Source organism: Alternaria conjuncta, assembly GCF_024043145.1.
Source record: "Alternaria conjuncta strain BMP 0040 chromosome Unknown scaffold_9, whole genome shotgun sequence".
NCBI classification, from domain to species: Eukaryota; Fungi; Ascomycota; class Dothideomycetes; order Pleosporales; family Pleosporaceae; genus Alternaria; species Alternaria conjuncta.
Window position 1 is genome coordinate 824,258 of NW_026250098.1, and position 24,147 is coordinate 848,404.

At 52.5% G+C, this 24,147-nt stretch overlaps 11 protein-coding genes across 11 annotated transcripts; 2 read left to right on the forward strand and 9 right to left on the reverse strand.

The window, feature by feature from the left end:
- Window positions 1-516: 516 nt before the first annotated feature.
- Window positions 517-2,668, reverse strand: J4E85_006739 (uncharacterized protein; the record flags this gene model as incomplete). The annotated part of the gene is made up of 3 exons (XM_051470975.1): window positions 517-1,675; window positions 1,729-2,195; window positions 2,243-2,668. The coding sequence occupies 3 exons, from the start codon at window positions 2,666-2,668 to the stop codon at window positions 517-519; spliced, it is 2,052 nt and encodes a 683-aa protein (XP_051325185.1).
- A 1,308-nt stretch (window positions 2,669-3,976) lies between these two features.
- Window positions 3,977-5,826, reverse strand: J4E85_006740 (uncharacterized protein; the record flags this gene model as incomplete). The annotated part of the gene is made up of 3 exons (XM_051470976.1): window positions 3,977-4,297; window positions 4,352-5,718; window positions 5,781-5,826. The coding sequence occupies 3 exons, from the start codon at window positions 5,824-5,826 to the stop codon at window positions 3,977-3,979; spliced, it is 1,734 nt and encodes a 577-aa protein (XP_051325186.1).
- A 1,431-nt stretch (window positions 5,827-7,257) lies between these two features.
- On the forward strand, window positions 7,258-8,153 carry J4E85_006741 (uncharacterized protein; the record flags this gene model as incomplete). Its single annotated transcript, XM_051470977.1, has 2 exons — window positions 7,258-7,761; window positions 7,800-8,153. The coding sequence occupies 2 exons, from the start codon at window positions 7,258-7,260 to the stop codon at window positions 8,151-8,153; spliced, it is 858 nt and encodes a 285-aa protein (XP_051325187.1).
- Window positions 8,154-10,938: 2,785 nt separating this feature from the next.
- J4E85_006742 (uncharacterized protein) lies at window positions 10,939-11,448 on the reverse strand (the record flags this gene model as incomplete). Its single annotated transcript, XM_051470978.1, has 1 exon — window positions 10,939-11,448. The coding sequence occupies one exon, from the start codon at window positions 11,446-11,448 to the stop codon at window positions 10,939-10,941; it is 510 nt and encodes a 169-aa protein (XP_051325188.1).
- A 699-nt stretch (window positions 11,449-12,147) lies between these two features.
- J4E85_006743 (uncharacterized protein) lies at window positions 12,148-14,187 on the reverse strand (the record flags this gene model as incomplete). The annotated part of the gene is made up of 1 exon (XM_051470979.1): window positions 12,148-14,187. One exon carries the CDS (start codon window positions 14,185-14,187, stop codon window positions 12,148-12,150), a length of 2,040 nt encoding a protein of 679 aa, XP_051325189.1.
- Window positions 14,188-15,201: 1,014 nt separating this feature from the next.
- J4E85_006744 (uncharacterized protein) lies at window positions 15,202-16,122 on the reverse strand (the record flags this gene model as incomplete). Its single annotated transcript, XM_051470980.1, has 3 exons — window positions 15,202-15,676; window positions 15,803-15,884; window positions 16,080-16,122. The coding sequence occupies 3 exons, from the start codon at window positions 16,120-16,122 to the stop codon at window positions 15,202-15,204; spliced, it is 600 nt and encodes a 199-aa protein (XP_051325190.1).
- Window positions 16,123-16,508: 386 nt separating this feature from the next.
- Window positions 16,509-17,417, reverse strand: J4E85_006745 (uncharacterized protein; the record flags this gene model as incomplete). Its single annotated transcript, XM_051470981.1, has 3 exons — window positions 16,509-16,575; window positions 16,626-17,023; window positions 17,073-17,417. 3 exons carry the CDS (start codon window positions 17,415-17,417, stop codon window positions 16,509-16,511), a joined length of 810 nt encoding a protein of 269 aa, XP_051325191.1.
- An 830-nt stretch (window positions 17,418-18,247) lies between these two features.
- J4E85_006746 (uncharacterized protein) lies at window positions 18,248-18,521 on the reverse strand (the record flags this gene model as incomplete). The annotated part of the gene is made up of 2 exons (XM_051470982.1): window positions 18,248-18,363; window positions 18,431-18,521. The coding sequence occupies 2 exons, from the start codon at window positions 18,519-18,521 to the stop codon at window positions 18,248-18,250; spliced, it is 207 nt and encodes a 68-aa protein (XP_051325192.1).
- Window positions 18,522-19,164: 643 nt separating this feature from the next.
- On the reverse strand, window positions 19,165-20,479 carry J4E85_006747 (uncharacterized protein; the record flags this gene model as incomplete). Its single annotated transcript, XM_051470983.1, has 3 exons — window positions 19,165-19,359; window positions 19,386-20,180; window positions 20,246-20,479. 3 exons carry the CDS (start codon window positions 20,477-20,479, stop codon window positions 19,165-19,167), a joined length of 1,224 nt encoding a protein of 407 aa, XP_051325193.1.
- A 1,192-nt stretch (window positions 20,480-21,671) lies between these two features.
- J4E85_006748 (uncharacterized protein) lies at window positions 21,672-21,962 on the reverse strand (the record flags this gene model as incomplete). Its single annotated transcript, XM_051470984.1, has 1 exon — window positions 21,672-21,962. The coding sequence occupies one exon, from the start codon at window positions 21,960-21,962 to the stop codon at window positions 21,672-21,674; it is 291 nt and encodes a 96-aa protein (XP_051325194.1).
- Window positions 21,963-22,314: 352 nt separating this feature from the next.
- Window positions 22,315-22,843, forward strand: J4E85_006749 (uncharacterized protein; the record flags this gene model as incomplete). Its single annotated transcript, XM_051470985.1, has 3 exons — window positions 22,315-22,353; window positions 22,408-22,531; window positions 22,593-22,843. The coding sequence occupies 3 exons, from the start codon at window positions 22,315-22,317 to the stop codon at window positions 22,841-22,843; spliced, it is 414 nt and encodes a 137-aa protein (XP_051325195.1).
- Between the last annotated feature and the right edge of the window lie 1,304 nt (window positions 22,844-24,147).

The following is a 24,147-nucleotide window of genomic DNA, read 5'->3' on the forward strand; positions in this document are numbered from 1 at the left end:
ACTACTCGGGAAATAACAAGAGTGAGGAATGACACATACAGTTGGATGTTGGTGTTGCAGTTTGTTGGCCACGCGGTCACTATGTTCGGGGCCGATACAACACGATCGTGCCACCTCAACGACAACGACGCACCGCGCACCACCGTGACATAACAGTCAGTATGAAGAGCGGATTTTGCAAACATTTGAAGATGCAGCGACGTCAGTCGTCTTTGTGAGGCGTCGACGTTACGCCACACATCTCGTTCCGTCGATTTAGCGTCGTTCGGGATCACCGTGACTAGGGCTATGTAAGGGTTGAAAGGCTTTTCATTCAATACTATTGAACCCGCCGTAGCAAAGTTCATTATTACGCTGTAACAGGTAACGCCATATCACCATGTCCATCTTTGTGACGCATCCGTCCCCCGGATATCGGATGTGCAAATGACGCTTCTCCAAAACGACAACGCCGCGCTTGCTAAATGACCAGAAAATTACAAGAAGATCTAGAACCACACCGTTCTCGATAACAACCTACGCACCGTAGTTTTGTCCCGTACTCACGGCTGCATATCCGGCTGGCGCGTGACCCATATATCCCTGGGGGGCCAGCGGATCGTGGCTTGACATCGGGGGGCTTGTTAGCGGCGGAGTAGCAAGCGGCTCCATAGCGTAGCTTTGGGGCCGCGAGTGGTATTCTGTGCTTTGTGCCGTGAGTGGCACCATGTCTTCGGGTCGTGTGCTCCACCGTGCCGTATTGCGCATCTCTTCCAACCCCGCGCCGTGCGGCACATGCCCGTGTGCCGCACCCGTCTCGTGCACGGATCCATGAGGACTATGTCCGTGTCCGTGATGTCCGGGCTCTTCGTACTCCAACGCATATGGCTTCCCGCTCTTTTGGAGTTTCCAGTTGCAGTAGATCGAGCTTAGCTTGTCGCTGACTAGAATGAGGAAGAGGAACACGACGCAGATTGGTAGGAGCGCGGGTGACTCGATGACGGCGTGTAATCGCTCGGTATCGGCCATTAGAGCCAACATTGCGCCTCCAACGCCGAGGGTGAGACTGCGGGATATGATGGACGTGAAGTCGAATAGGTCGGCCTTGTGGCGGCGAATCAACAAAAGAAATATGATCAGACAGACGAGAAGGAGACAGAAAGACGACCAGAAGTAGAGATAGACGAGTTCAAATCCTTTGAGACCGACCTCGAGGGGACTGTAGTCCTTCAGTTTGTCGACTGGTATCTTCATGCCGAGACCAGTGTATAGGCCGTTGTTGAGAAGGTGAGATACGTTCTTGAGTGCTCCAGGCCAGTCGTCATCTTCCTCGCCCATGTTGTACTCTGTGGTGTTTTGCTGAGAGCAGATGTTTGTAGCGTTACCGACACTCCAGATGGCCGACTGAGCTTGATTGTAGAAGCTCTTGGTCTCATACTTGCTGTCGAGCTCGAAATACTCCAAAAGGTACTGCAGCTTGTCCTCCAGTTTTTGACCGTCAAGATGATCCGTTTGGCAGTATTGGAGAATGGAAGTAGTTACTTTCCTGGTATTTTTGGCAACGTAGCGGGCCAGAGCAACTTGCTGCGAGCCTTCCACGACACCGACAATAGCAAGTTGAAAGGGAAAATGTAGCAGTGACCAGATTTGCTGACGAATGGTTCCGTAGTGACCGTGGGGAAAGTTGTCGAAGTACCTGAGTATTGTTAGCTCACATGCGTCATGTCTTCCATACCTGCATATACTTACAGAGCCCAAATCAACACAAGAACCACGATGATGCACATGATTAAGAAGCATCCCTCGACTTCTAGTCCGTGCTTCCCCATCATCCTGCTAACTGTCTTTGTGACACCAATTGCACCCTCGCCAATGACGATGATTGTCAACAAGCTCATGCGCTCCATCAGGTGGGTCTTTTTGAAACTCATCATGCGCCAAAAGCACGATATAGCAACGACTGCGATGGCTTCGAGCACCATGACCACGTACCAAACAAGGTAGACTAGGCGTCTACGATGATCACCCTCAACTTTGAAGGCGGGTGTCATCCCAGCGAATGCACCCATACCGATCGCATAGACGGCAAACATAAGAATGATCGGGAGGTAGATCTTGGTATACTTCGCTCTCCAAGTGAAGAAGAGTACCACAAGATACTGGATGGCGAGAAGACCACGGCTTATGACTAGGGTGTAGCATAGGATACGGAAGTTCTACAAGACTCAGTATGCCTTTTCCTGAATGGGGGTATCAGACTTACAGTGTTGTTCCCTTGACCTTTCGCGCTTGCTGGGTTGAACTGGCTTCCGACTAGCGCCAGACCGACAAAGACGATGAATTGAATCGATTTGCACACGCGCTCATAGAGCGAATCCCGCGCAAACCGTACATCGTGAAGTGTGATCTGGAACCAACATGACCACAATATGCCAAAGAAACCGATGTATGCCAGCAGATAGTCGATATCGGTAATAGAGTGGTAGGCCGTAAAAGTCGCAAGATTGGCAACAAAGAATAAATCGAAGAAAAGTTCCACGCTGTTCGCTTCGTGCCGTTGAGAGAAGACGAGGTGTTCGTGATCGGCACCAACTAGCGGGGATTCGATAAACGGTGTTGTCTTGTGCAGCCGTCTAAGATGCTTTTCCGCATCGACATCGCGTTTGTGGCCGTGAAAAGTCCAGCCCATGATGCCAATTTCCCACAAAGTCGACGAGATACAACCACAACTCAACTCCAACGGTCAGGAAAGGAGCAGCGAGGTTAAATCAAAGACAGACGGACAAGACTACCAAGACAAATACGAGCTGCCTTCGGCGCCGCAGTGAGTCTTATGCAAATCCCAATTCGCATACTACACGCGACACGAGATAGCCCCGCAAGCTATGGCGCATGTTCTATCTTAGGGCTGGAGGCCCAGGCCGGCGAGTACGGTTCCGCCTTGAGTCCGCTAGCAACGGTACCAATAGCACCGCATAGCGGCGCGTTACACGGGTGTCGCTGGCGGAGCACGCATGGCGGGTTAGGTCGTGCTAAGCCGGAGGAAGCTTTCACCACCAAGCCTGCGCGGGTCGGGCTCAGCAGCAAGCCAGCGCAACAATGCTGACAGCGCTATCGTGAATCGGAAGAGCACAGATGCTGGAGTACTGGTTGTAGCGTACGTCGGTCCAATCATTGCCTCCACGTGAGGCTTGGCGCGCGGGTGTGTCGAATTAGACGGTGTGGAAGATAGGAGAGTCAGCTCAGCCCTGAGATCCGTAGACGGGCCGCTAGCGGTGCAGGCGTCCAGCGTCGAGTCTGTGGCGGAGGTGCCTCGCCAGTTAGCCTCTTCGTAAGTCGAAGTCATCGCTGCAGCAGTTGAAACGCATCTTTTTGTCGTGCGTTGGTGGAGGTGCTGCAGTAGCACTCGTACGCAGCTCACGATCACCCGTCCGCAGCCGACCAGCTCGGCGTTCTGCGTTGCCTCTACAGCGCCCACAACCTCTTTTCAGCAACTATCAAACCTCACCAAGCCGGCGTTGCGCAGATATCACTTCCTCTTCGCTCCCGGTCTTACATGACCCACTCACCCTCATAATCTCACAATACTGGGCTGAACTTGGTACCCGGTGATCCAGAGGTGCATACATGCTCATGCACCTTACGCCCCATCTCTAACAGCTCGCCTGATGTGCTTACATGAGGCCCGCTATTTGCAGACGGGAGGAACCGCAAATACAGCCAGTTTGACCCCCATGCAGTAAACATACCGAGCTTGCCTCACCCATGGAAAAGTCTCACAGGTCGTCATGTGTCCTCCGACTTGGAAAATGTTGTTTGCCTGCAGTCACCGCAACAGTCACAACGGATGTTCAAAGAATATTGATATTGTACTGGCTGAAACCACAACCAGCAAACGATTTCTAGATCCGCCATATGAACGCCGCGCTGATAGACAAGGTTCGGGGGGCCTAAGCCATGCAAGTATGCTGTAATCGCACCAGTTACGATGATGTCTTTACTTCCGTATCAGACCAGTCCGTTCATTCGCGCCCTCGCCAATCTCCTCCTCTTCATCTTCGTCTTCGGTATCATCCTCGCTCCATCCTTCGGCTTCCAGTCCATCGCCACGAATACCGAAGCTTAAAAGGAAACCGAGGAGTGCGATACCAGCGAAAATGCCAAAAGGCAGGGCTTCGCCTTTGGGCTTCAGCTTGGTAGCTGCTGTGAAAAGCGAACCTGACACGAAGGGTCCGGCAGCGCGACCAGCAGCAGAGAGCGTCTGAGCGAGGCCATTCAGCGTACCGAGCACGTTGTGATTGGGTGCGGAGTTGGTGATCTGCATAATATCAGCCTCCGTAGAGCGCGTCATGTTGGAATTAGAGTAACTTACCATAAGGAGTGCAGCTGTCAGGCCGCCAACACCTGCAATCGTTTTGATAACCAGCACGACGCCGAGCTCAAACCACAACCAACCAGCACCCGTACCAATGCCCTTGTATCCGTTGCTCTCTTTGTAGCCCACAAACGGCATGAGACCGAAGGCTGCAATGAACAGCCCTAAGCTGACTCTGTACCCCATCTTGTTGCCCATCTTGTCTCGAAGCCTGCCAAATATGCCCACCTGGAACAGTATCGTTATAGCGCCTGCGAATGACAGAGATAGTCCGACAGCCTCAGGCTTCAGCCCGCGTCCGGTAGGTGGTTGCTCTTCCGCGAAGATCGGATACAGAGAATTGTAGGAGATGTTAGCGAGCTGGAATATGAAGTACGTTATGAGAAGCAGGACTGTGTCCCGGTTCAAGATCTCCTTCCGTGTAAGTTCGTCGCCGCTACTGTGTGGGAATAGTGTAGGCGCAGATTCCTCAGAGGCGTCGGATGCGTCGTCCTCGTCTACATCGTCCACACCACCGTGTGAGTTGTGGGTTTTGTGATTGCCTAGGAGGCGTCGTACGTAGGTAGGTCGCGTGGAGCTCGAGAACTGCCACATCCATGAGAACAAGTTGCCCAGTCTCTTTCCGAAAGGTGGCAGATTCTTGGCTTCTTCCAAACTCTCCTCCAAGAAGAGCATACACACTATCAGGTCTATCGCGAGGACGAGGGCCGAAAAGAGGTTCGGGAGGAGGTACGGGTAGGGATTCGACTGGCTCTTGTTGAACGGGTTCTGGTAGAGCACCAAGAGTCCTCCTACGATCGGTCCCGTTATGCCACCGATACCGTAGACGACGGGCAGATAGGTAAATGCGCGCGATTGGTTGCTTCGATCCGTAATCTCGCCCAAACACGTCGACACAACGCCAGAGTTTCCGTTGACCAAGCCCATCAGGGCCTGCACGAGTATAGCTTGCCATAGCTCCCTGCAGAAGCCAAAAGCCAGAAAACAGCACATGGTCAAAAATGTGCCCGTGATTATTACCGGCTTTCGTCCGATCTTATCCGACAGCCAGCCCCAAAAGAAATTTGTTGTGAATTGTGCCAACGCGAAAGACGACGCGATGAGTCCGACGTATAGACCTGTCTGTCCATCCTTGACAGCGGAAAACGATTTCGTCATCTCAGGCAGATAAGGGCCTATTGAGTTGAGCGCCGTTTGCTCAGCGAGAGCTATGACAGCTAGCACGATGAGCTGCTTCGTCGGTAGGGGCTTTTCATGGTGGGTATGGCTGCCGTCTTCGGATCGGTTGCCATCTTGACCAGACGGGGCGTCAGATGGTGGTCGGCCGCGGGATTTAGGGGGGATAGTTGGGAAGGTCGTGTAATCTACATGGGGATGTACCAGTCAGTATATGTCTCCTGTCTATTCCATATAGGATGTTACCTACGAAGCGTTGACCTGCGCGCATCAAGGCCTGGCCGGGTTGATGGCATCGTCGCGGAATGTACTACCTCTGTGAGGCCGAATTGCTATAACAAGCTTTCGCATGCATTGGGGCGCAGGGCTGTTGCTGTTTATGTCGACACTAACGCGCAGGGCTACACAAGAATGTCAGATAACTCTATAGAGGCGCGATTTGATGATGGGGTTCTTGAATGCAGGAGGCTGAAAGATGCGGTTCGCTGTGCAGATTTCAAGCTGGGATCACGCGCGGCTCAAGCTACGTCATTATCGCAGGAACCCGCTGGCTTGGCGCGAGATCTACATCCTCGATGCTGTCTCTCGATCACGTCTCTGACTAATCAATGTTTCCTTCACATCTTCTCTTCATTTCGACCTCGTCTTTTAGTTAGGCAGGTCCGATTGACATACGTTGCGCTGTTTGCGACAACCCGCTGGCCTACCCAACGACTTCACAAACACAGATCCCTGGACGTGTTTTCATCTCGATGCACATCAAGCCATGTTCGCATGATGCGAACGGACCAGGTGAAGCTTGGGAAGTGCGACAGGCAGTGTGCATGCCGGTCGGCAGAGGAGGCTGGCGAATCCAGACACAGGACCCGGATGCGATCGTCTAAGCCGGTCCGAGAAAAGAAATATAGAATCATGCTGGAGCGCGACTACCTGGGACCACGCTAGACGCACATCGACATTGCTGGCCCGAAGGACTCTAGCTACATGCATGCATCGCGGCACCTGCTCGATCATCTGGCAACCGCGTCGCGGACAGGCACATCACATATACAAAGACCCGGAATCGACTTTCTTGGCATGCTGCGATACCAGAACCCATGATACCCCACATTCCTGATTAATTATCGAAAGGGCTGACCGCTCATCCTTAATCTATTACGCCCTGGCGGCTCGCCAAAGCTATTGGACACCTCGCGAACACTGAAAGCTGACTGGCAATACAAGTCATCGGTGGATGCGGATTGTCAAGATGATCACTAGTCGCTTAAACCAGTGGAGTTGAAATCTTCGCAACTCGCTCATATCTTCTCAAACATTGGATGCCTTACGAAGTTGTTCGATCTCGACATCGGAGGTGTGTGATCTTCGCATCCGCCTGATCCTGCTGTACCTCAATTATTGCTCGGCGAGGCTTATGAGCGCATTAGAACCAATACAACCATGCGACTTAGATTACACTGCAGCCAAATTGCTGGCTCCGGGCATCCATGTGGAGATTTCGGGTTTAAGATGTCCAACGAAATTTGGAGTATAAGAAGTCTAGTGAATTCCTCAGAGAATCGTCAAATAGTCAGCAAACCCAGTTCAGAGCCGCAGGTACACCGTGGTATTTGTTTGAAGGCCTCTCTTCTACTTGGGTCCCCACTGGGTTGCCCCTTCACATCTCCTCTTACTTCTGGCTTGCTACTTCTCGCCCACTCTATCTTACCAACTACGAACCTCCAAAAATGCGATACTCCACCCTGCTCCCGACTTTGTTAGCCATCGGCTCAACTCTCGCAAGACCGGCCCAGCCCGAAATTGCTAACACCACAACTCTACCAACTCACTTCGGTCTACTCACATTCCCACACTTCCAAGCTCTCGACATCTTCGGACCCATGGACCTCCTGAACTCGCTCTTCATGTACTACCGAAACACATCCATCGTGCCGCAGTTTACAGTCTTCAGCAAGACCATGGATCCGGTGACGTCGGCTATGACCGATGGAGGTTTTGGTCAAGAGATCATGCCGGCCATGACATTTTCGGAGTATCTGGTGAGTTGCGACCGTTACATGGATATGAATAAGACTGATTGGACGAAGAACAAGCAGAAGGACCACGGTGATGACGACATATTTTCTGCAAGTGACAAGGGCGCAATCGACGTCCTCATCGTCCCTGGCGGTGGAGGGACTCGTAGAGATATGACGGAAGAGATCAACTTCGTCAAGGCTACCTACCCAAATGTATGCATATTCCCCTGACCTTCCCTCCCAATCACTAGCTGACAACCTCACCGCTCAAATATATCATATCCGTCTGTACCGGCGCCACACTCCTGTCCCGTGCAGGTATCCTCGACGGTCGCAGGGCAACCACGAACAAGGCTGCCTGGACATGGGCTACATCGACTGGTCCCAATGTAGACTGGGTGCCAACTGCGCGTTGGGTAGAAGACGGCAATATTATCTCCACAAGTGGAGTTTCGGCAGGCATCGATGGGACATACGCGTTCGTCAGTCGCGTGTATGGGGAAGAGGTTGCACATTTCTTGAGTTTGGCCTTGGAATACAACCGTGAGACGGATGCACATCATGACCCTTTCGGTAAGGTCTGGGACGTCCCTGGAGCTACTTGAGTGTTCGTGCTGTCTGAATGGAGCACTCTCATAAAGAAGGAACAAGCGGTGTGCGCAGGTGATGTAATGAGTTGGCATAGCCACCACACTACATCTGTATGTATCTGAGCAGCCTCACTAAATCCGAATATTTGGTCAAGTGTTAATCCCCATTTTTCCGACTATTTCGTGAAATCAACCAGAGAAATGTAATACTTAACCTTCAATGACTTCGTCATTGCAAACTCCATGTCGACTATATCTACCTTTCCGCGGCGTCAAGAACGACGATGCCGCCTTCCTACCATTGAACCCTGAGTCGAAAGAGATACGATGCGTTATTCTGCGACCGGGACATGGGAACGACCCTATCGAATGCGAGTTGGTGTATACAAGCATAAGCGGGGAATCTGAAAGTCGCAGACCATATGTAGCGCTGTCCTATTGTTGGGGAAATACGAAAGACACCGTTGAGATCCAACTGCTTGGCCAGTCGATGACTTCATCAGGCGCATGTCAGCAACCAATCAGTGTGCCGTTCCGAATTACCCGGAACCTTCACACGGCGCTCACATTCTTGCGGAACGAGAGCAAACAGTGCTTGTGGATAGATGCTCTGTGCATCAACCAGAAAGACTTGCCCGAAAAGATGCATCAAGTCCAGTCCATGGGCAATATATTTTCATCGGCCGAGGCAGTGTTGGTATGGTTGGGACTGGAAGACAAGTACAGCCGATTTCTCATGAGAGCATGGACGGCACACCTACTCCCTATGACGAAAGCTCATGGTGAGATCATGATCATGGACCTTTACGTCGCAATGTGTGAGAATACACATCCTTTCTGGACTGGTCTTGCTGAAGACGAAGTACTCCGCCAACTTGCACTCGATCTTCACGAAGAAAGTGTGGATATGAGCTCTCCTGGCTGGTACAAGAAGGCACTGTGGACCAGCTTCGAGAGACTGTTCGATCGGCCATGGTGGAGCCGAATTTGGGTTGTGCAAGAGGTCCTTCTGGCCCCCAAAAGTGAGCGAGGCGGTCGTAAAGTTGACCTCAGAATCGTCGATAATGTGGTGAGCTGGGAAGAGATGCTCGATATCATACTACCTTTGGTCCATCATCTAGACAGCCTGCCGCGCAACTCCGAACCTGCTACAGCTTCTTCCTGTGACGTAATCCGATACTCATGGCAACATCTTGTTTTCAGAGACGAGGGAAACTCGGACCCAGGAATCAGGGACCTCCTAGTCTCTACGAACAAGTTTAACGCCTCAGACCCTCGAGACAAGCTCTTCGCTTTGCTCCTTCTGGCTTCGGATACCAGAGAGTCTTTTCGTCAGGAGCCTCTGATTTGTCCAGATTATACTAAATCCACGAAAGCAGTTTTCGATGACTTGGTGAGTTGGGAACCAGCACTGAAGGGTACGTGGATCTGGGGAGAAGGCGATTTTGTAGAGCTGACTGGTGATTCCGTCTGGTGAAGGAAGATCAGATCGGATCCATAGCTTTTCCGTGCAGGTAGCCTTCTCATCATGGGCTAAATACGACGTTAACTTCTGCTAATACCGTATCATGTGGGTGTTGAGCTGCTTGATGAGAGTGGTGAAATCGCGACAACGGACTCGATGGCGAGGGAGTGCGGGGTGCGCAGGCGTTGGCACAAGCTCTGGAACGTTTTGCGCCGATTTGCATATTCATTCAGGTAGCGCTACAGCGCTGGTAAGTACCACGGGTTGTTCCGCTTCCTAATGGGATATATGTTTGCGATCCTAGGGAAGGTTGCGCAGAAGTCGCGCACGAGTTCAATGATGCAGGTGGGCAACTTCAGAGCGCCCGGGAACAATCGGCGACGCTGCAGCGCCGACCCCGAAGGCCCAGCATACCCGGATACTGTGCGATGACCATCTCTTGCACACTGCTTCGGGCTGTGTTCCAACAACAAGTTAGACGCGATAAAGTCAGAGCTAATACCTAGGTACATTACTGCCACGTGCCCAAATTCGTTGACTCAACCCCTCAATCCCTTAAGGGCTTGATCGAAGCCATCATCACGATAAGATATTGCATACCTAGGTACCTACGTACAGTGCGCCCTCGAGTACCTAGGTGTCTTTGTCAGCGTGAGAACAGGAAGAATGGCATCAGTTCCATTAAGTATGACGAGTGTGAACAGAGAAAGTGAGTTTCAACCAAGTCACGTTTGATACCTAGGTACGATACTAAGAAAGCAGACATTGAGATTATTAACAATATGCCTGGGTGTCTCGTTACGCGACAGCCCGACGGTACAGTCATCAAGCGAGTCAAGCGTATCAATATCGATGAGCAATGGGCACTCGAGCTCGCCGCGCAGTATGGCCTTCCTGTTCCACACGTATACGGCGCAGGCGAGAAATGTGGAGAAACCTTCATTCAAATGGAGTTTAGCGAGGGTGATGGACTTGATGAAGTTTGGCCTCGAATGACGGTGGAAGAGAAGGACCATATATGCCAACAGCTACGAGAAATCCTCACAACCATGAGATCAATACCATCTAAGACCGAATTCATTGGATCTTGCTCTGGTGGGAAAGCCCGTGACGATCGCCAATATAGTCACTACAATGGAGGGCCGTATCCAGACGAGACTGCATTCAACGCCTCACTATATTTCGATCTCGTGGGTTCTACACCAACCCCAATCCGCACTGCGCTGGGCGACCGTGCAAGTACAAAGATTGGAAAGATCGTGCAAAGGAAATATTCCCCGAATGTTATGACAATGAGCTTGCATACCACCAAGCTATCATGCGATGGCAAAAGCCTTAAGCAGGGTCACCAGGTTCTGGCTCCTCCTCTGCTTCCATGGTCGCATCCACCATCTTCTCAATACCACCGGTACACTCCTCCTTGGTTATATACCCAGCTGCGGCCAGTCTCTCGAGAGCGTCCCCTACCCAGAGAAGACAGTTGAATTCGGGGTTGCGATTGTCGATCGGCGTTTGGTAGATGAGAGCTGCTAATCGAGCCTTGGTCATTGGTGTCCGTATTTTTCCAACAGTGACTTCTTTGGCGAAGCTGAGACTCTTGCTCGGGTTAAAGTTATCCTTCGTTTGGAGCTCATATGCCGTGTTTGGCCCGGTAGTGTGAATCATCATGGCTGTTCCTCCGTCAGGCCGGAAACAAAGACCAGCGTGTCGGTATTCTTGGTAATCTAGCGGGAAACCCTTAAAGACACAAATGCTCAGAGTGATGGTCGGCAATGAGTTTGAGACATTGGAAGCTGGTTGACTGGAAACCGGGTGACTGCTAGTTCTGAGATGATAATTAGACATGGATACAATGGCACATGGACACACACCTTTCGGATTCGTAGAACCCTGCTGGGAATTGATCGTCATTTCCGTTTCGACGATAATAGATTCCGTAAGCTGTCTGCTCTGCAGTGTAGTGGTATGCTAGATTGGCATCATCAATCTAATTTGGTAGGTATTGGACCATGATGAGAACGTTGTAGGTTTTTGATATAACACGCCTTTGATTCTGTGGCACAGATGTGCAGCTATATACATGTTCTGACGCAGAGATCATACCGAAGAGAGGGTCATTCAGAGTCACAATGGAGTCTGACAATGCATTGTTCGTGGATGGCGTTGGTGGTCCATAACATAAAGATGGGGCATCAGCATAGACATGACTATACATCGACGTGAAACACGCACTTACGCTATCATGATACGATGAGCATGACTGGGTGAGATGCCAGTCATGTGAGTCAAAGGGACAATAATACACAGATGAGTATCCTAAAGTCAGTAGGGTGCACATACAGGAGTGCATACCATCACCACTGTCGATAGGGGACGTTCTATTTTCGCGATTCGCATTAATGATAAAGTTTCTAATGTACAGCTTCAGGAACTTACTGACCTTTCAAGCCCACGGCAATGCCATTCGATCATCTTTCATCAGTCACGGATACCGCCTTTGCTGTTAGCGACTTGCACGTCGTCGAGTATTCGATCATCCAAGCTTTACTGCAAGCGAACACCAGCAGTACCCTTCTTCTTCGCCTGATCATCAAACGCATTTCCCAACCCACCACCCCCACTCCTACTCGCCTCAAGCGAACTCTCAGCCATCTTCTTCTTCTCAGCAGCAACCTTGTCAAGTTGCTTCTTCGTCTTCGTGTTTCCACTACCCTTGCCGTGGAACTGGTGACTGAGCTGCTTGAAGGCTTCTTTCTGGTTCATGTGGCGGCCGTGTTCGTCAACATACTTGAGCTCAATGTTGGGCGTGTACTCCTTGTTAAAGAGCTCAGCGAGACGGCGACTCTCGACCATCTCGGCGCTCGTGTTGTTTTTGCGGGCCCATTCTTCGCGCTCGCGCGGCGTCATGTTGTTCCAGCGGGCGGAACCTCGTTCGCGCTCACGGGCGATCTTGCGTTGGCGCTCGGCGTCATCTTCGGCCTTTTTCTTGTCGGCAATGAACTTTTGGCGGTCGCGGTACATCGCGTTCTTGTCGGAGGCGTCGGATTCTGTGACCAGACCTCGTTGCTTGAGCAGGGCGAGAGTGGCACCCATACCTTGGTCGACAGTCTTCTCTGCCTCGAGACCTGTCTCAGTAATGTCGGTGGAGCGAGCGCGCGAGATGCTGCGGTTTCGGGCCTCTTCTGCTTCGGCTGCTTCAGCGTAGGATTGGCCCATTTCGACATCGCCGTCTTCATCAGCGACGGGCATATCGCCCATGGACTTCGTGCCCTCCGAGATGTGGCTGGACTTTCTACGCTTCCGGCGGGCTTCCTCCTCGTCGGCATCGCCTGCAGCACCTAGATTTTGTACGAACTCGGTTGTTTCGTCAATAACAAGGCCGCCATCACCATCTTCTGTGGATTCCATAACGTCTGGCTGGGGTGTTGATGCGTCTTCACGTAATTGCCGTGCAAGATCTTCCGGTCGCATCTTCTTGCGCTTCTTGAGGGCCTTTTGGCGCTGTGCTGCAAGATTCGCTTGAAGGTCGTCGTCATCCACAAACGACTCGTCGAACACCTTCTTCTTCTTCTGTTGTGGTGCGGAGGATTCACCACCGTCAATGTCCATGTCGTCGCCAGCTGCAGTGTCTTCCGCAGGCATGGCAAGCATTTCCTCATCATCTTCGACGCGTTCTCGCTTGGATTTCTTGCCCTTCTTCTTCTTAGGCTTCTTCATCTTGACTTCCGACACGTCCATGTAATCGTTAGTGGGCGCGTCCTCTTTGAGTATGTCTAGACTGATCGCGACCTTCTTTGGTCTTGAAGAACCTGCGACTTCAGCCTGCACGTCTTCAACAGTTCGGCCCTTCCCGTCCAATGTGAACGCATTGCGCTTCTTGCCCTCAATCTCCTCGTCGTACTGTGCAAGTATCGACTTCTGGCCTCCCTCGTCCATATCGTTGGGGTCGTATGCGCGCTTTCGCTTCTTCGAATCGAGTCGCTCTTGTAGTCGCTCCTTTTCTCTGAGTTCAACCGCCTCTAGCTCGTCATCGTCTTCCCCGTCGACTGCAGTGTCTTTGAGAACAAGGATCTGATCTTCATCGTCGAACTGGTCGACCTCGTGTCCAACTTTGACACCAGCAAGGTCCTTGTCGGTATATTGCATGGCCTCGAGTGCCTGACGCTCGCGCTCTTCGAGCTCCTTGCGCATCTGCTCCTCCTTGGCGATCTTCTTCTGGCGCTTCTTGCTGCTCTTCAGCCAGGCCAGGTCATCGTCGACGTCTGCTTCGTCCGCCAGCCCCTTGCCCTCAAGCTTTGCAAAGCGCGCCGCCTTTTCGCGCTCCTTCTTGATCGCCGCGGCGCGTTCTTCACGTCTTATCTTGGCCAGTCGCGCTTCTTCCAACTTCTTCCAGTTGTCCGAAGCGGCGGCCTGGCGCGTGTCGATGGTGCTCGCAGGCTCTTCGTCCGAGTCGTCGCCATTTTGCGCCGCCTTGAAATCGAGGCCGGGGGCTGCGGGTGCTGCAGGCGTGCTTCCACCGGGGAGAGCAGAGAGACCCATAGACAGACGAATCTTGTTCGCCTCATCGATGGATAGGTCCGCCATGGCTGATGCGGTCGTGATGTCCTGTCGCAACGCAGAGGTTTATGGTCCTGGAAGGAAGGTTGTGACGGCGCCGGAAGTTCGGGATCTTCAATACACTTTCGAGCAGTGTACAGAAGTGGTGGTCGCAAAGAGTGAAAGCACACTTGATATTCCCCAAAGGTGAAGTTCGGTGATGAGTGCCTACTCGTGACCTGCGGGCAACATCGCACCTCCGCCCACACATTTCCCGCCAAGCCGCTACCCACTAGCGCGCCGGCGTTCAGCCGAGCGACATAAAAAAAGTTGCGCGCCCTCACCCATCGAGTTCTCACCACAACGCCCTGTGTCAACGTCTCCTGTCCACGTCCTTTCGGGGAGCCGTGTGATGGTTGAGATGTTGACAGTTCGTCCATCATGGAGCCTTCTTCCTCAATAGAAGGCTTCGGACGACAGGCAGCGCAGAGCAACTTTGGCAGCTTCCGGCAGCCTGAGCTCACCGTTCACGCGGTTCGAGCTCGGTGTATGGTTGTCTGTCAGGCAGACTGATTCCGTTTCCCTTTTGCTAGGCCGTTGGCCACTGATGCTTGGGACTAACCCAGTCGGCTACATGCCATCTTCATGAGTGATGCTTATGCGATTGCGCAGCTTTGCGCTGGTTGATCGTGAAGCCTGATAACTTTCCATGCGACTCGCTCGAGAAGCGCGACGGACGCGTTCACGCGTTTTAGAAGAATTGCATCATTCACGAAGTCATGTGAATGCGCTCAATGTGCGGACCATCCCTAGACGCATATTTGAGAATGAAAGCCGGCCTCTGCGCAGAAGCCGCTACCCCATGCATCAATGAGCACCAACATGTCAAAATCATTGGGCACGAGGGCTCGTATTGACGTCGTGAGTATGCCATACAATATACATATGTTACAATATCTCAGCCTTGAAGCCGCTAGATTGCAGTCCAATTGCTGTGGAAGACCACATAGCCTCCTCGTGTTTCTCATGTCAATCCTTCGTGACTTCTCCCAGACTACACACTTAGTTGGCAGCCGGTGCCTCACCCCTCGCCAACTTGAGCAGCTCAGCCTCTCTCCGCTCCTTGATCAACTTCTCCCTAACCAGCACTCTATCCGCCTCCGACCTCTCCTTGAACTCCTCAATCTCCTTCATCTCAGCGAGCTCCTCCTCCGTTGGCTTGATCTCCACTGCGCCTATCTTCTCCACCAGTGCCTCTAAGATCTCGCTCTCCGACTGGTCTCTCATGTCAATCGAAAACGTGGGTTTCGAGGTATCGGGTACGAGCGTATTACGCGGGTTTGGTGTTGCGGATGGCGGTGAAGCGTCTGATTGTTGCGTTGTGGGAGAGTTTGTGGAGCCAGTCGATGGTTGTGTTTTGGTTGCTGTGAAGATGTGGAGGAGTGAGGGACCATCGGGATCGTTGTGTCGCGCGACTTCCATTGGGATGGATGGGTTACGGTATTTCATCCGGGGCAGCATATTGCGCCAGAATTTCCTGTTCGTACAGTGAGCGCTACTTCTTGTCATTGCGTACAATTGCCAGCTCTCAAACATAGTGCCTGAATTGGCTTCATATTCTTGGCCCTCCTTTGGTACTTGTAACGGAGCAATGCCCACATACCTTGCCCCTCTATGTCCTCCGTAGAGTTTTGTGTTGAATTCCATGCTAATCTTCGACACCTCTTTGGGCAGTATGAGCGCGCCTGGTCCGCATCTTATCCATAATAACTGTCGCAGATACCAATGTCAGCATTGTTACAATTCAGGTATCTCGAGTTGGTCGGGTCCGATTGTAGGCTTCGACGTTTTCGGAGGTGTCTGCGGAGGTGAATCTTACGTACGTGCTATGGCGCTTGTTAGTCTTGCCGAACGAGTAGACATGCACGAAGATTAGCTACTTGCCTCGCGTAACTTGCGCATGCGCTTCAATATGTGCACCATGGTTGCTGTGATGTGATATTGAACTGGGGTTGCGGAGTTCGAGAGATTCTCGGGCATTGCCCGTAGCGCGATCGTGTCTTGGCAGCCCTGCAGATGAGATGCGTCAACTGTTCACTCAAAAAAGAACTTTCTGCATGGATAGTAGTATAACTGAGCATTGCAATGATTGAACGCCTGTCCAGGTATCTGAGCTACATTATTCTTCCACAACACACATCCAAATCTCCATCCCCATTTACCGAGTACTTCCACGAGCCAGTCCAGAACATGTCCAATTCCAAGACTGTATTCGCATCCCTCTGTTGGGTATTATCTGAGATCGCGCACGATGCTTGTCACGTTCCTGTCATGCGTCTCTAGTTCACAGGAAGCAGGAGTGTGGGCCTTTACCGAGCAGGTTGTGCGGCGGCGGCACGCGTCTCTGCGGGAGTTGGTCCCGCCATGCGCTTGCTCCTGTAATTGGGATTAGCATGCGCATTTCATCTCAGAGTGATTCAGCTTACATGAACGACCTGCTGAGGAAGGAGATGATGATCATGGGCATCCACGAGGGCATCTTGGAGAATCCCCAGGTGACGTATGCGTAAGGAATGGCAAGGTTGTACAGCTGGAGAGCACCGTTGAAGGGGTGGAAGGGACCCTCGTATGGGGTGACCTGCTCAATCTCGTTGTCAACGATGAGCTTCTTGAAGGTCTCGGTGGTGGTGCTGGTGCGGTTCAAGGGCTTGTAGCGAACGACGGGGACGGGCGCGGACTGGTCAGCCATGGGCTTGGGGATCTGGAAGTAGTAGAGCGCCGGTGCGCCGACAGACCATGCGTTGCAGAGGAGAGGCTCGGTTTCGCAGTCAAGGTACGCAAACTTGGGCGCATCAGGCTTCGCGGCCATGATGGGGAGAGAAGCCTGGTTGATGTTAGTGTCGGTCATCTGTATATCCGCATGCTATACGTACGTTCCATGCCTTGGTTGCGTTGCCACACAGGCCAAAGCAGGTGGTGTTGCCGCCGGTGGTGAAGATGAGCCAGTCCTGTGTGGTAGGAGGGCTGGCGGTAGCATCAACAGTAAGCGTCTCTTTCCAGTTCTCCAGGGTAATTGGGTACTGGATGGCGGCAGCTGCGTTGGAGGCCACCTTGCTCGTTGCGGTGTCGACTGGCGCCGACGGCATAGAGGGGATGGATGCGGACACGGCAGCCGTCGCCTTGTTGAAGAAGCCCTTCACCTTGTCAAGGAGAGGAACCTGCTCCTCGGCGACAGCGAGCGCCGGGAGAGCGAGAACGAGGCCTGATGAGAAGCGCATGTTGATTCTGTGTGGGGGGAGGTGTGGTGTTGAACTGCGAAAGCTGCGGGCGGTATGCTTGCGCTCTTCTGCCTGATGATGCCACAGGGTCCAATTGGAGCGACGTTGAAGTAATGTGGGGGATGCAGCTCAACGTCAGAGGCAACCACTAACAATCGTGAAGGAGCGATAGAAATGTAGATGCAATTGTCGCGCGAAGATCGCAAGGAAGTTCCCAGGCCGAGATAGCTAATAATATGAGGAATAGGGATGAGGACTAATAACCCGGCTCTTCTGCTCGAGCTTGGCAGTCCAGAGCTCTGCCGCGAAATTGGGAAGCCTGGGCCAACCGTTCGTCAACAGCCTTCACCATCACGGACCTGGTGCGTACGCGTTCACTCTTCACCAACAGGACGCGTTACAATGCACACATTCACGACAAAGTGGACCGAATGATTTGGACAAACATACATCAATTATCTCTCACACTGGTTTGCCTACCCGGCTATCCATTCCCAGCATTCCATCTCACCTCATCTCGTTCCATCCCGTCATCATCATTTCCTAGTAAGCCCGTCAAAACTCCAGCCTGGCTGCGCAATGTGTGCCGCCAAAGTAAAGATGAGATCCTCCCCACTCTCTGATCTCGGAAGCCGTTGGAAAGGAGCTTCTATCAACACGTCAGTACAGTCCTATCCAGCTCTAGGGATATGTCAACATACTCTCATCCTGCAGCTTCCGCGACACATTGGCACTCATCGACGTCCTAGAGCCTGCTGTTAGTGAACTATCACCAGAACTCTTGGGAGTCCCCGTCGTAGGAGTGTCAATACCTTGGCCCAATCTCCTCGCTAGTTCCTCTCTGAACGCTCTGTTAGGTTCTGGTCGATCATCGGCTTCTTCTTTGACGGAGTAAGCGGTACTCCATCCACTAGCTCCTGATACTGGCAGACGGTTACCAGCGTCCCTGACTTGAGCTCGCTCGTGCTCTTCTACCTCGCGACTGTGTGCTGTTTCTTCGTACAATACCTTACCCGCTCTCGGGTTACTACTGTCATTTTTCTCTTCAGCTGCCACACTACGTAGTTTGCGTGGGCCAAGGATATCGCCAAATATGGCGGCCATATTGGGTGGACCTGCTGAGCGTGGTGGAGGGGGCCCAGGCGGAGGAGGTGGTCTTGCTGCTGGTGGAGGCGGAGGTGGAGGTGGAACTGGAGGAGGGGGCGGTGGCGGCGGTGGTGGAATTGGGGCAGATGCCGCTTGCTGGGGAGCTGGCATCGGGATGCTTTGTAAGAATTCGGGTGAGAAACGATTTGGTGGCGAAGGAGCGCGTGGTGCGTGCGACATGATTGGTGAGGATGATCCTGAATGACCCTCTGATACATCCGGAGAAGGGGGTGTATCTGGGTATGGAGGTATGACAGAAGAAAGAGGCGTATCCGGGTATGGAGGTATAACAGGAGAAGGAGGTGTATCTGGATGTGGGGGTATGGTAGGAGAAGGAATGCTCTCTGGATATTGAGCGACCATAGTTGGAGAAGGAACGCGCTCTGGATCTTGAGCAGCCATGATAGGAGAAGGAACGCTCTCGGGATATTGAGCTGCCATAACAGGGGAAGGGTGTGTGCCCAGGTGCGGCACTTCATCATGAGCGGGCTGTTCATCATCCCCTCCATGCTCCAGATGATCATGGTCTCCATAATTTCCATATTCGTCTGGCATCGGCCAATATGGAGCTTGGTCGTAGAAGTCTGCTGCTGCACCATGTTCAGACGCCGGAGGCTGGGCCGGTGGCACATACCGGTCGTGCGCTACTAGAGCAATTGGGGGTGTACGATTGGGAGGAGTATTGGGCCGGATAGGTCTGCTCGGCCGTCTTGGAGCCGGTGGAGGAGGATATTTCGGAGCAGTAGGGGCCTGAGAATTGCGAGCCACCGGAGTTGACTGGGGAATGTAAGTTCCACTAGGTGCAGGAGGCTGGACACGAACCTTGGGAATCGGCGAGCTAAGGTTCTTCTTCCTGTCTTCCTCTTGCCTTCGCTTCTCGGCCTGCCTTCGTTCCTCATCCTGCCTTCGCTTCTCGTCTTGCCTCCGCTTCTCATCCTGCCTTCGCTTCTCATCCTGCCAGTGCTTCTCCTCCTGCCTTTGTTCCTCAATTTGCTTTCGCTTCTCATCCTGCCTTTGTCTCTCACGAAGCTCGTCTTGTTCACGGCGAGGAGTCCCACTAGCCGTAGGGGGCTGAACACGAATCTCAGGAATCGGCGAGCTACGATTCTTCTTGCTGTCTTCCTCATGTTGTCGTTTCTCACGATGTTCGTGTTCAAGTCGTTTCTCGTATTCACGGCGGCGCTCGTCTTGTTCATGACGATGGCGTTCCTTTGCTTCCTTTTCAGCAGCCTTTTGTTTCGATTCATCGCCCCGCGTCTTTTCAGGCTTCCGTTCGGTCCATCTGACACGCTCTGGTTCGCTCTTTCGTATTTTCTCCCTCTCTCTCCTTGCGCCTTCCCTTGGTCTGTCACTATAATCCTTCGCATCCGTCTTCATCTTCTCCCTCTCTTTCCTTTCCCCTTCTCGGAGTCTGTCACTGTAACCCTTCGCATCCGTCTTCTTCTTCCACATCCCATCAAGGACGTTCTCCAACGCACCTTTGGTACGGTGGCCGGCTTCATGCTCGGCTTTGATGTGCCTATAGGTGGCCATGAAGTGATCCCCAAGACCCATGGCAATGCCGCCTTTGCTTTTGTACTCGGGCAAGCTACCGAACGGTGTGCCATCTGGTCCTTTCTGCTGCCTTGTTGGAGATTGCGATGCGCCTATGCGACCTGGACGATGATCCGATTGTTTGGTACGTGAGCGGTCACGCTGATGTGAGCTCCGGTGCCCGCCAGACTTTCGACGATGAGATTGATGGGGTGTACGAGATCTTTTACGTTCTGTACGGTGTGCTTCCTTGCGTCCACGAGATCGCGATTGGGGACGAGGCTCAGGTGCCAAATCTTCCCATGAAGTTTGATAACCGCTGCCGCCACTTCCTGGCCGATCTCCGGCTCCAGGCAATGGAGCGTCTGTCCTCCTATGGCCATCATGCAAAGTATCTGCTGGTCCTGCACCACCGGTCATCTGATACTCAGAGTCATTGTTGTGAGGGGGCTCGGTGACTGGGTCGCGAATGTCTCTGCTCCGGTCACGTCGGTGAGATCTGGGGCTTCTGTCCCGTGAGCTGTGACGGTGTCTTCCACGCTCTTCATCCCTTGATCCAGAACGGTGACGACGGTGTCGATGTCTACCACTGGATCCATGACCGTGTTCATCACCGCGCCTGTGCCTACGATGCCTCCTATGCCCATCCTTCCCACTTTCGTCCATACCACCTCCCTTCCTATGTCTCCTGTGCTTCCCTTCTTCTTTCCCTTTCCCCTTCCCCTTCTCTTCTGCTGCCTTCTCTTCTTTGTAACTGCGATACAACTTCACACCCTCAACCACAGCTTCGATGACCAGTTTGGCACCGCTTTTCTCGTGACGTTCAGAAACCAGGTCTTGGACTTTTCCTTGAACTTGCTTGCGGTACGCGTCGTCGTCAGGCATTGGTAGTGCTCAGGTTGCGCGTGCGGATACATAGTCGGAAGGGACTAAGTTGGGTTATGAAGGAAAAGCATGTGAAGCGGAAGGGTTGTGAATGTGATGATCATGGGCTGAAGTGGCAGCGAGCGGACGCCGCTGCTGGGAGTGGTTTGGGATATGGAATGGAGTGCTGGGCTAGCAAACACGGTGAATGTGTGAAGATGATGTGGCGTGAACATGCACTGAACGAACGGGTTTCTGTCATGGAGGCAAGTGCAAATGCGAACGAGACCGAGGTCCATTAGCCAGCATTCAGGATAAACACACCGATGCTCGATCTGCGGAGTAAGGGAATCGAAAGCGCTGAAGAATTGAGAAAGGGGTAGAGTTGATCTTATTAGAATTACGATATTGAAGCAGAAGTGGACTTCCCAGAGCTTAGCTCGTCGATTTCTGCTCGAATGTATTGTTGTGTCGTTCTCTGTAGGCGCGTAATCGCATGCATCGCAGTCGTCGTGTTAGGAGTGTGCCAGAAAGACAGTCCAGGTCCGCATGTTAGCCAAGTCCGAATGCCAAAACGCCGTTGGTATGCAGCCCATATCCATGTCCCTCAAGCCGTCTATGCTCCTTCTTCCCATCAAGATCATCCTCGTCCGAATTCCACAGTATTACCACCCCCCATTCCCATGTCCGTCCATCTTCCTATGTGTGCACCTACTCCTTCTTCTTCGCTTCGCCCTTCTTCACCCTGACGCCCTTGCCTCTGAAGTCGTTGGCGTCTAATGCATCTGTCTTCCCCAAGCCAAGGTCTTCAGCCTCCTTCTCTAGTTGTTGCTTCTGTTTCTTTGCGGCCGCGTTGAGCAGGTATGGTCGGATGAGGAGGTATGCGCCCACGATAGCGATGATGCGAACCCAGCGCTGGGCAGTCATCTCTTCGAAAGACTTGATCGAGTTGTTGACCAGACGGTCCTTCCACTCGACCACGTTGTCAAGTACGTAGTCCATCTTGGGTATGTGATGTTTGTATTCGCGATTGTAGTTTTGGTGCGCAGTAGTGTGGAAAAGCGACGTCGGGGTGCGATTACGGCTTCGTTGGAGGGTGACGCGAGAGAAGTGTTCGGTGACTTTTGCGATAGACTGATGCGTATGGACTTGTGCGTGAAAGGCGATGTTGACGAGGAAGTAATTGCGCGCAATAACAATAAATCACTCAAGCGTGGACCCCCAGGTGGCAGAACATGGGCGGTGACTTTCTCCCCGATCATCACCGAGGCCCCGCTATTGGCCCGCGTTAGGCGCGTCGCGTCACTCGTCTGGCCGGCAATTACACGCGACTGAAGTTCAACCACGCGGCGATATGGCGTCAAACGATGATGCCAAAGCAGAGCGCGAAGAGGTAGAGAATTTATCATCTAAAATGATAGTGAGCTCGGACTGACAACGTGCATAGCGGCTCAAGTCAGCCCTCTGGTACTCAATCGGCCAATTTGTTGATGAAAAGACGTTGGAAAACGACCTGAACGCAACACCTCAGTTCATCGGCGCGCTTACTGAGCTTGTATATACTCAGATCGGTACGAACAACCTCGAGTCCTTGGATACTACCCAGACTACAGGGTGCTGACGCTGTCACAGCAAACACAGCCCGCGACCTCGAAGTCTTCTCCAAACACGCCGGACGCAATACAATCAATACAGACGACGTATTGCTACTTGGGAGGCGAAACGAACAACTGCAAGGCTTGCTGGAGAAGGAGCTTGAGGATATCAGAACAGCCGAGGGTAGGCGGGCAGATGGACAGCCAGTTGCTCGCGCACAGCCAGCCGCGGCAGGGAAGAAGCGAGGTAGGCCTGCTGGTACTGGCAAGGGCAAGGCGAAAGCCTGAGTATATTCGGGGAAGTATATACGGACATGCCTGAATGGTCATTGCGCTTGGAGTTTTGGAGTTGTGGTATGATACCCTCGAGCACGCCTAGTGAAGGCATGCTCTGCACGTACATCTCGTGCAAACAATTATGATCGGACATTTTATGAGCCAACTGCCAAAACTACAACAGTCATGCTCAACTACTGACTTTGTCTGTGGTTGAGACTACTCGGTGCGGCCAATATGCCACCCCAAGGCTAGCCCCTGCATCCGAGGGAAAGCGCCGGTACGCCAATCGTTCGTCAGCACGCCGCGCCTTCCAAACCTGTCGTCCCCAGGCTTCTTCTCACCACCACTGCATTCGTCGAGATGTGTAATTCAGCCGTGGAAACGATACATAGTCGCACGAAAGCGATGAAACGTTTACTAATGACTCTTTCCGTAGGCTAATTGCAATAGATCACTGTTCGCGGATGCCACGCTGTTCATCAGATGCAGTGCCTTTATTTGCATTGTTCGCACTTGAATTGCTCCAGCAGTCAAGCTCCGCGTTGTTTCTTTGTTATAATCACTAAAAGGCCGGTCCTCTTGCTTGTCGCATTTTCGGATCTTCCAAATATTCGCCTCCACCATGGACGCCCAAAACCGACCAACGTCATTAGACATGGCTTCCGTCGAACTGGGGAGCTTGCCTTCACCAGCTCCAACATACAGCTCTACGTTCCTTTCGTATACCGCTCCTCATACGCCACAAAACGCCAATTTTGGTTCAGCAACAAAAGGTGGCGCCTCAAACAACCCCTATCATCAAGCCACGCATGAGTCGCCTTCTTCGATCCCGCGTTACAGTAAAGCAGCTTCAAAGGAGATGGAGGAAGCTCAGGTCAAGCCCGACTACCAGGACACAAACCACCCCCACTTTGCGCAGTCTTTAGCACCGGGGTTCCTGACCTCACTGCCTGCACGGAATCGAATGCCGCGAAAATGCATCCTTGTGCCGTGGGTGCTTTTCGCCATTTTCTTCCTCATAACGCTGTGGTTCACTTCGATCTTAGCTGGCGCAAGGTTCCTCTCCATCATCCATCCGAAATTGCTAGTTTCTACGGTACCGGAAATTCATATCTACGTCAATGGAGAAGTACTTCAAGGGAGCGTCTCTGTCTCTACTAGAACTCTCGCATTGCCCACGGACACTGTTACCTCCACTGCAAATACTCCAAGCCCAACGGCATCAATATCCGAACCAATACCTGACACGGGCAAGGAAATGGACGGTCTTTCTACGGTGCTTGAAGGACGTACCGTACCAGCGCCTACAGGTT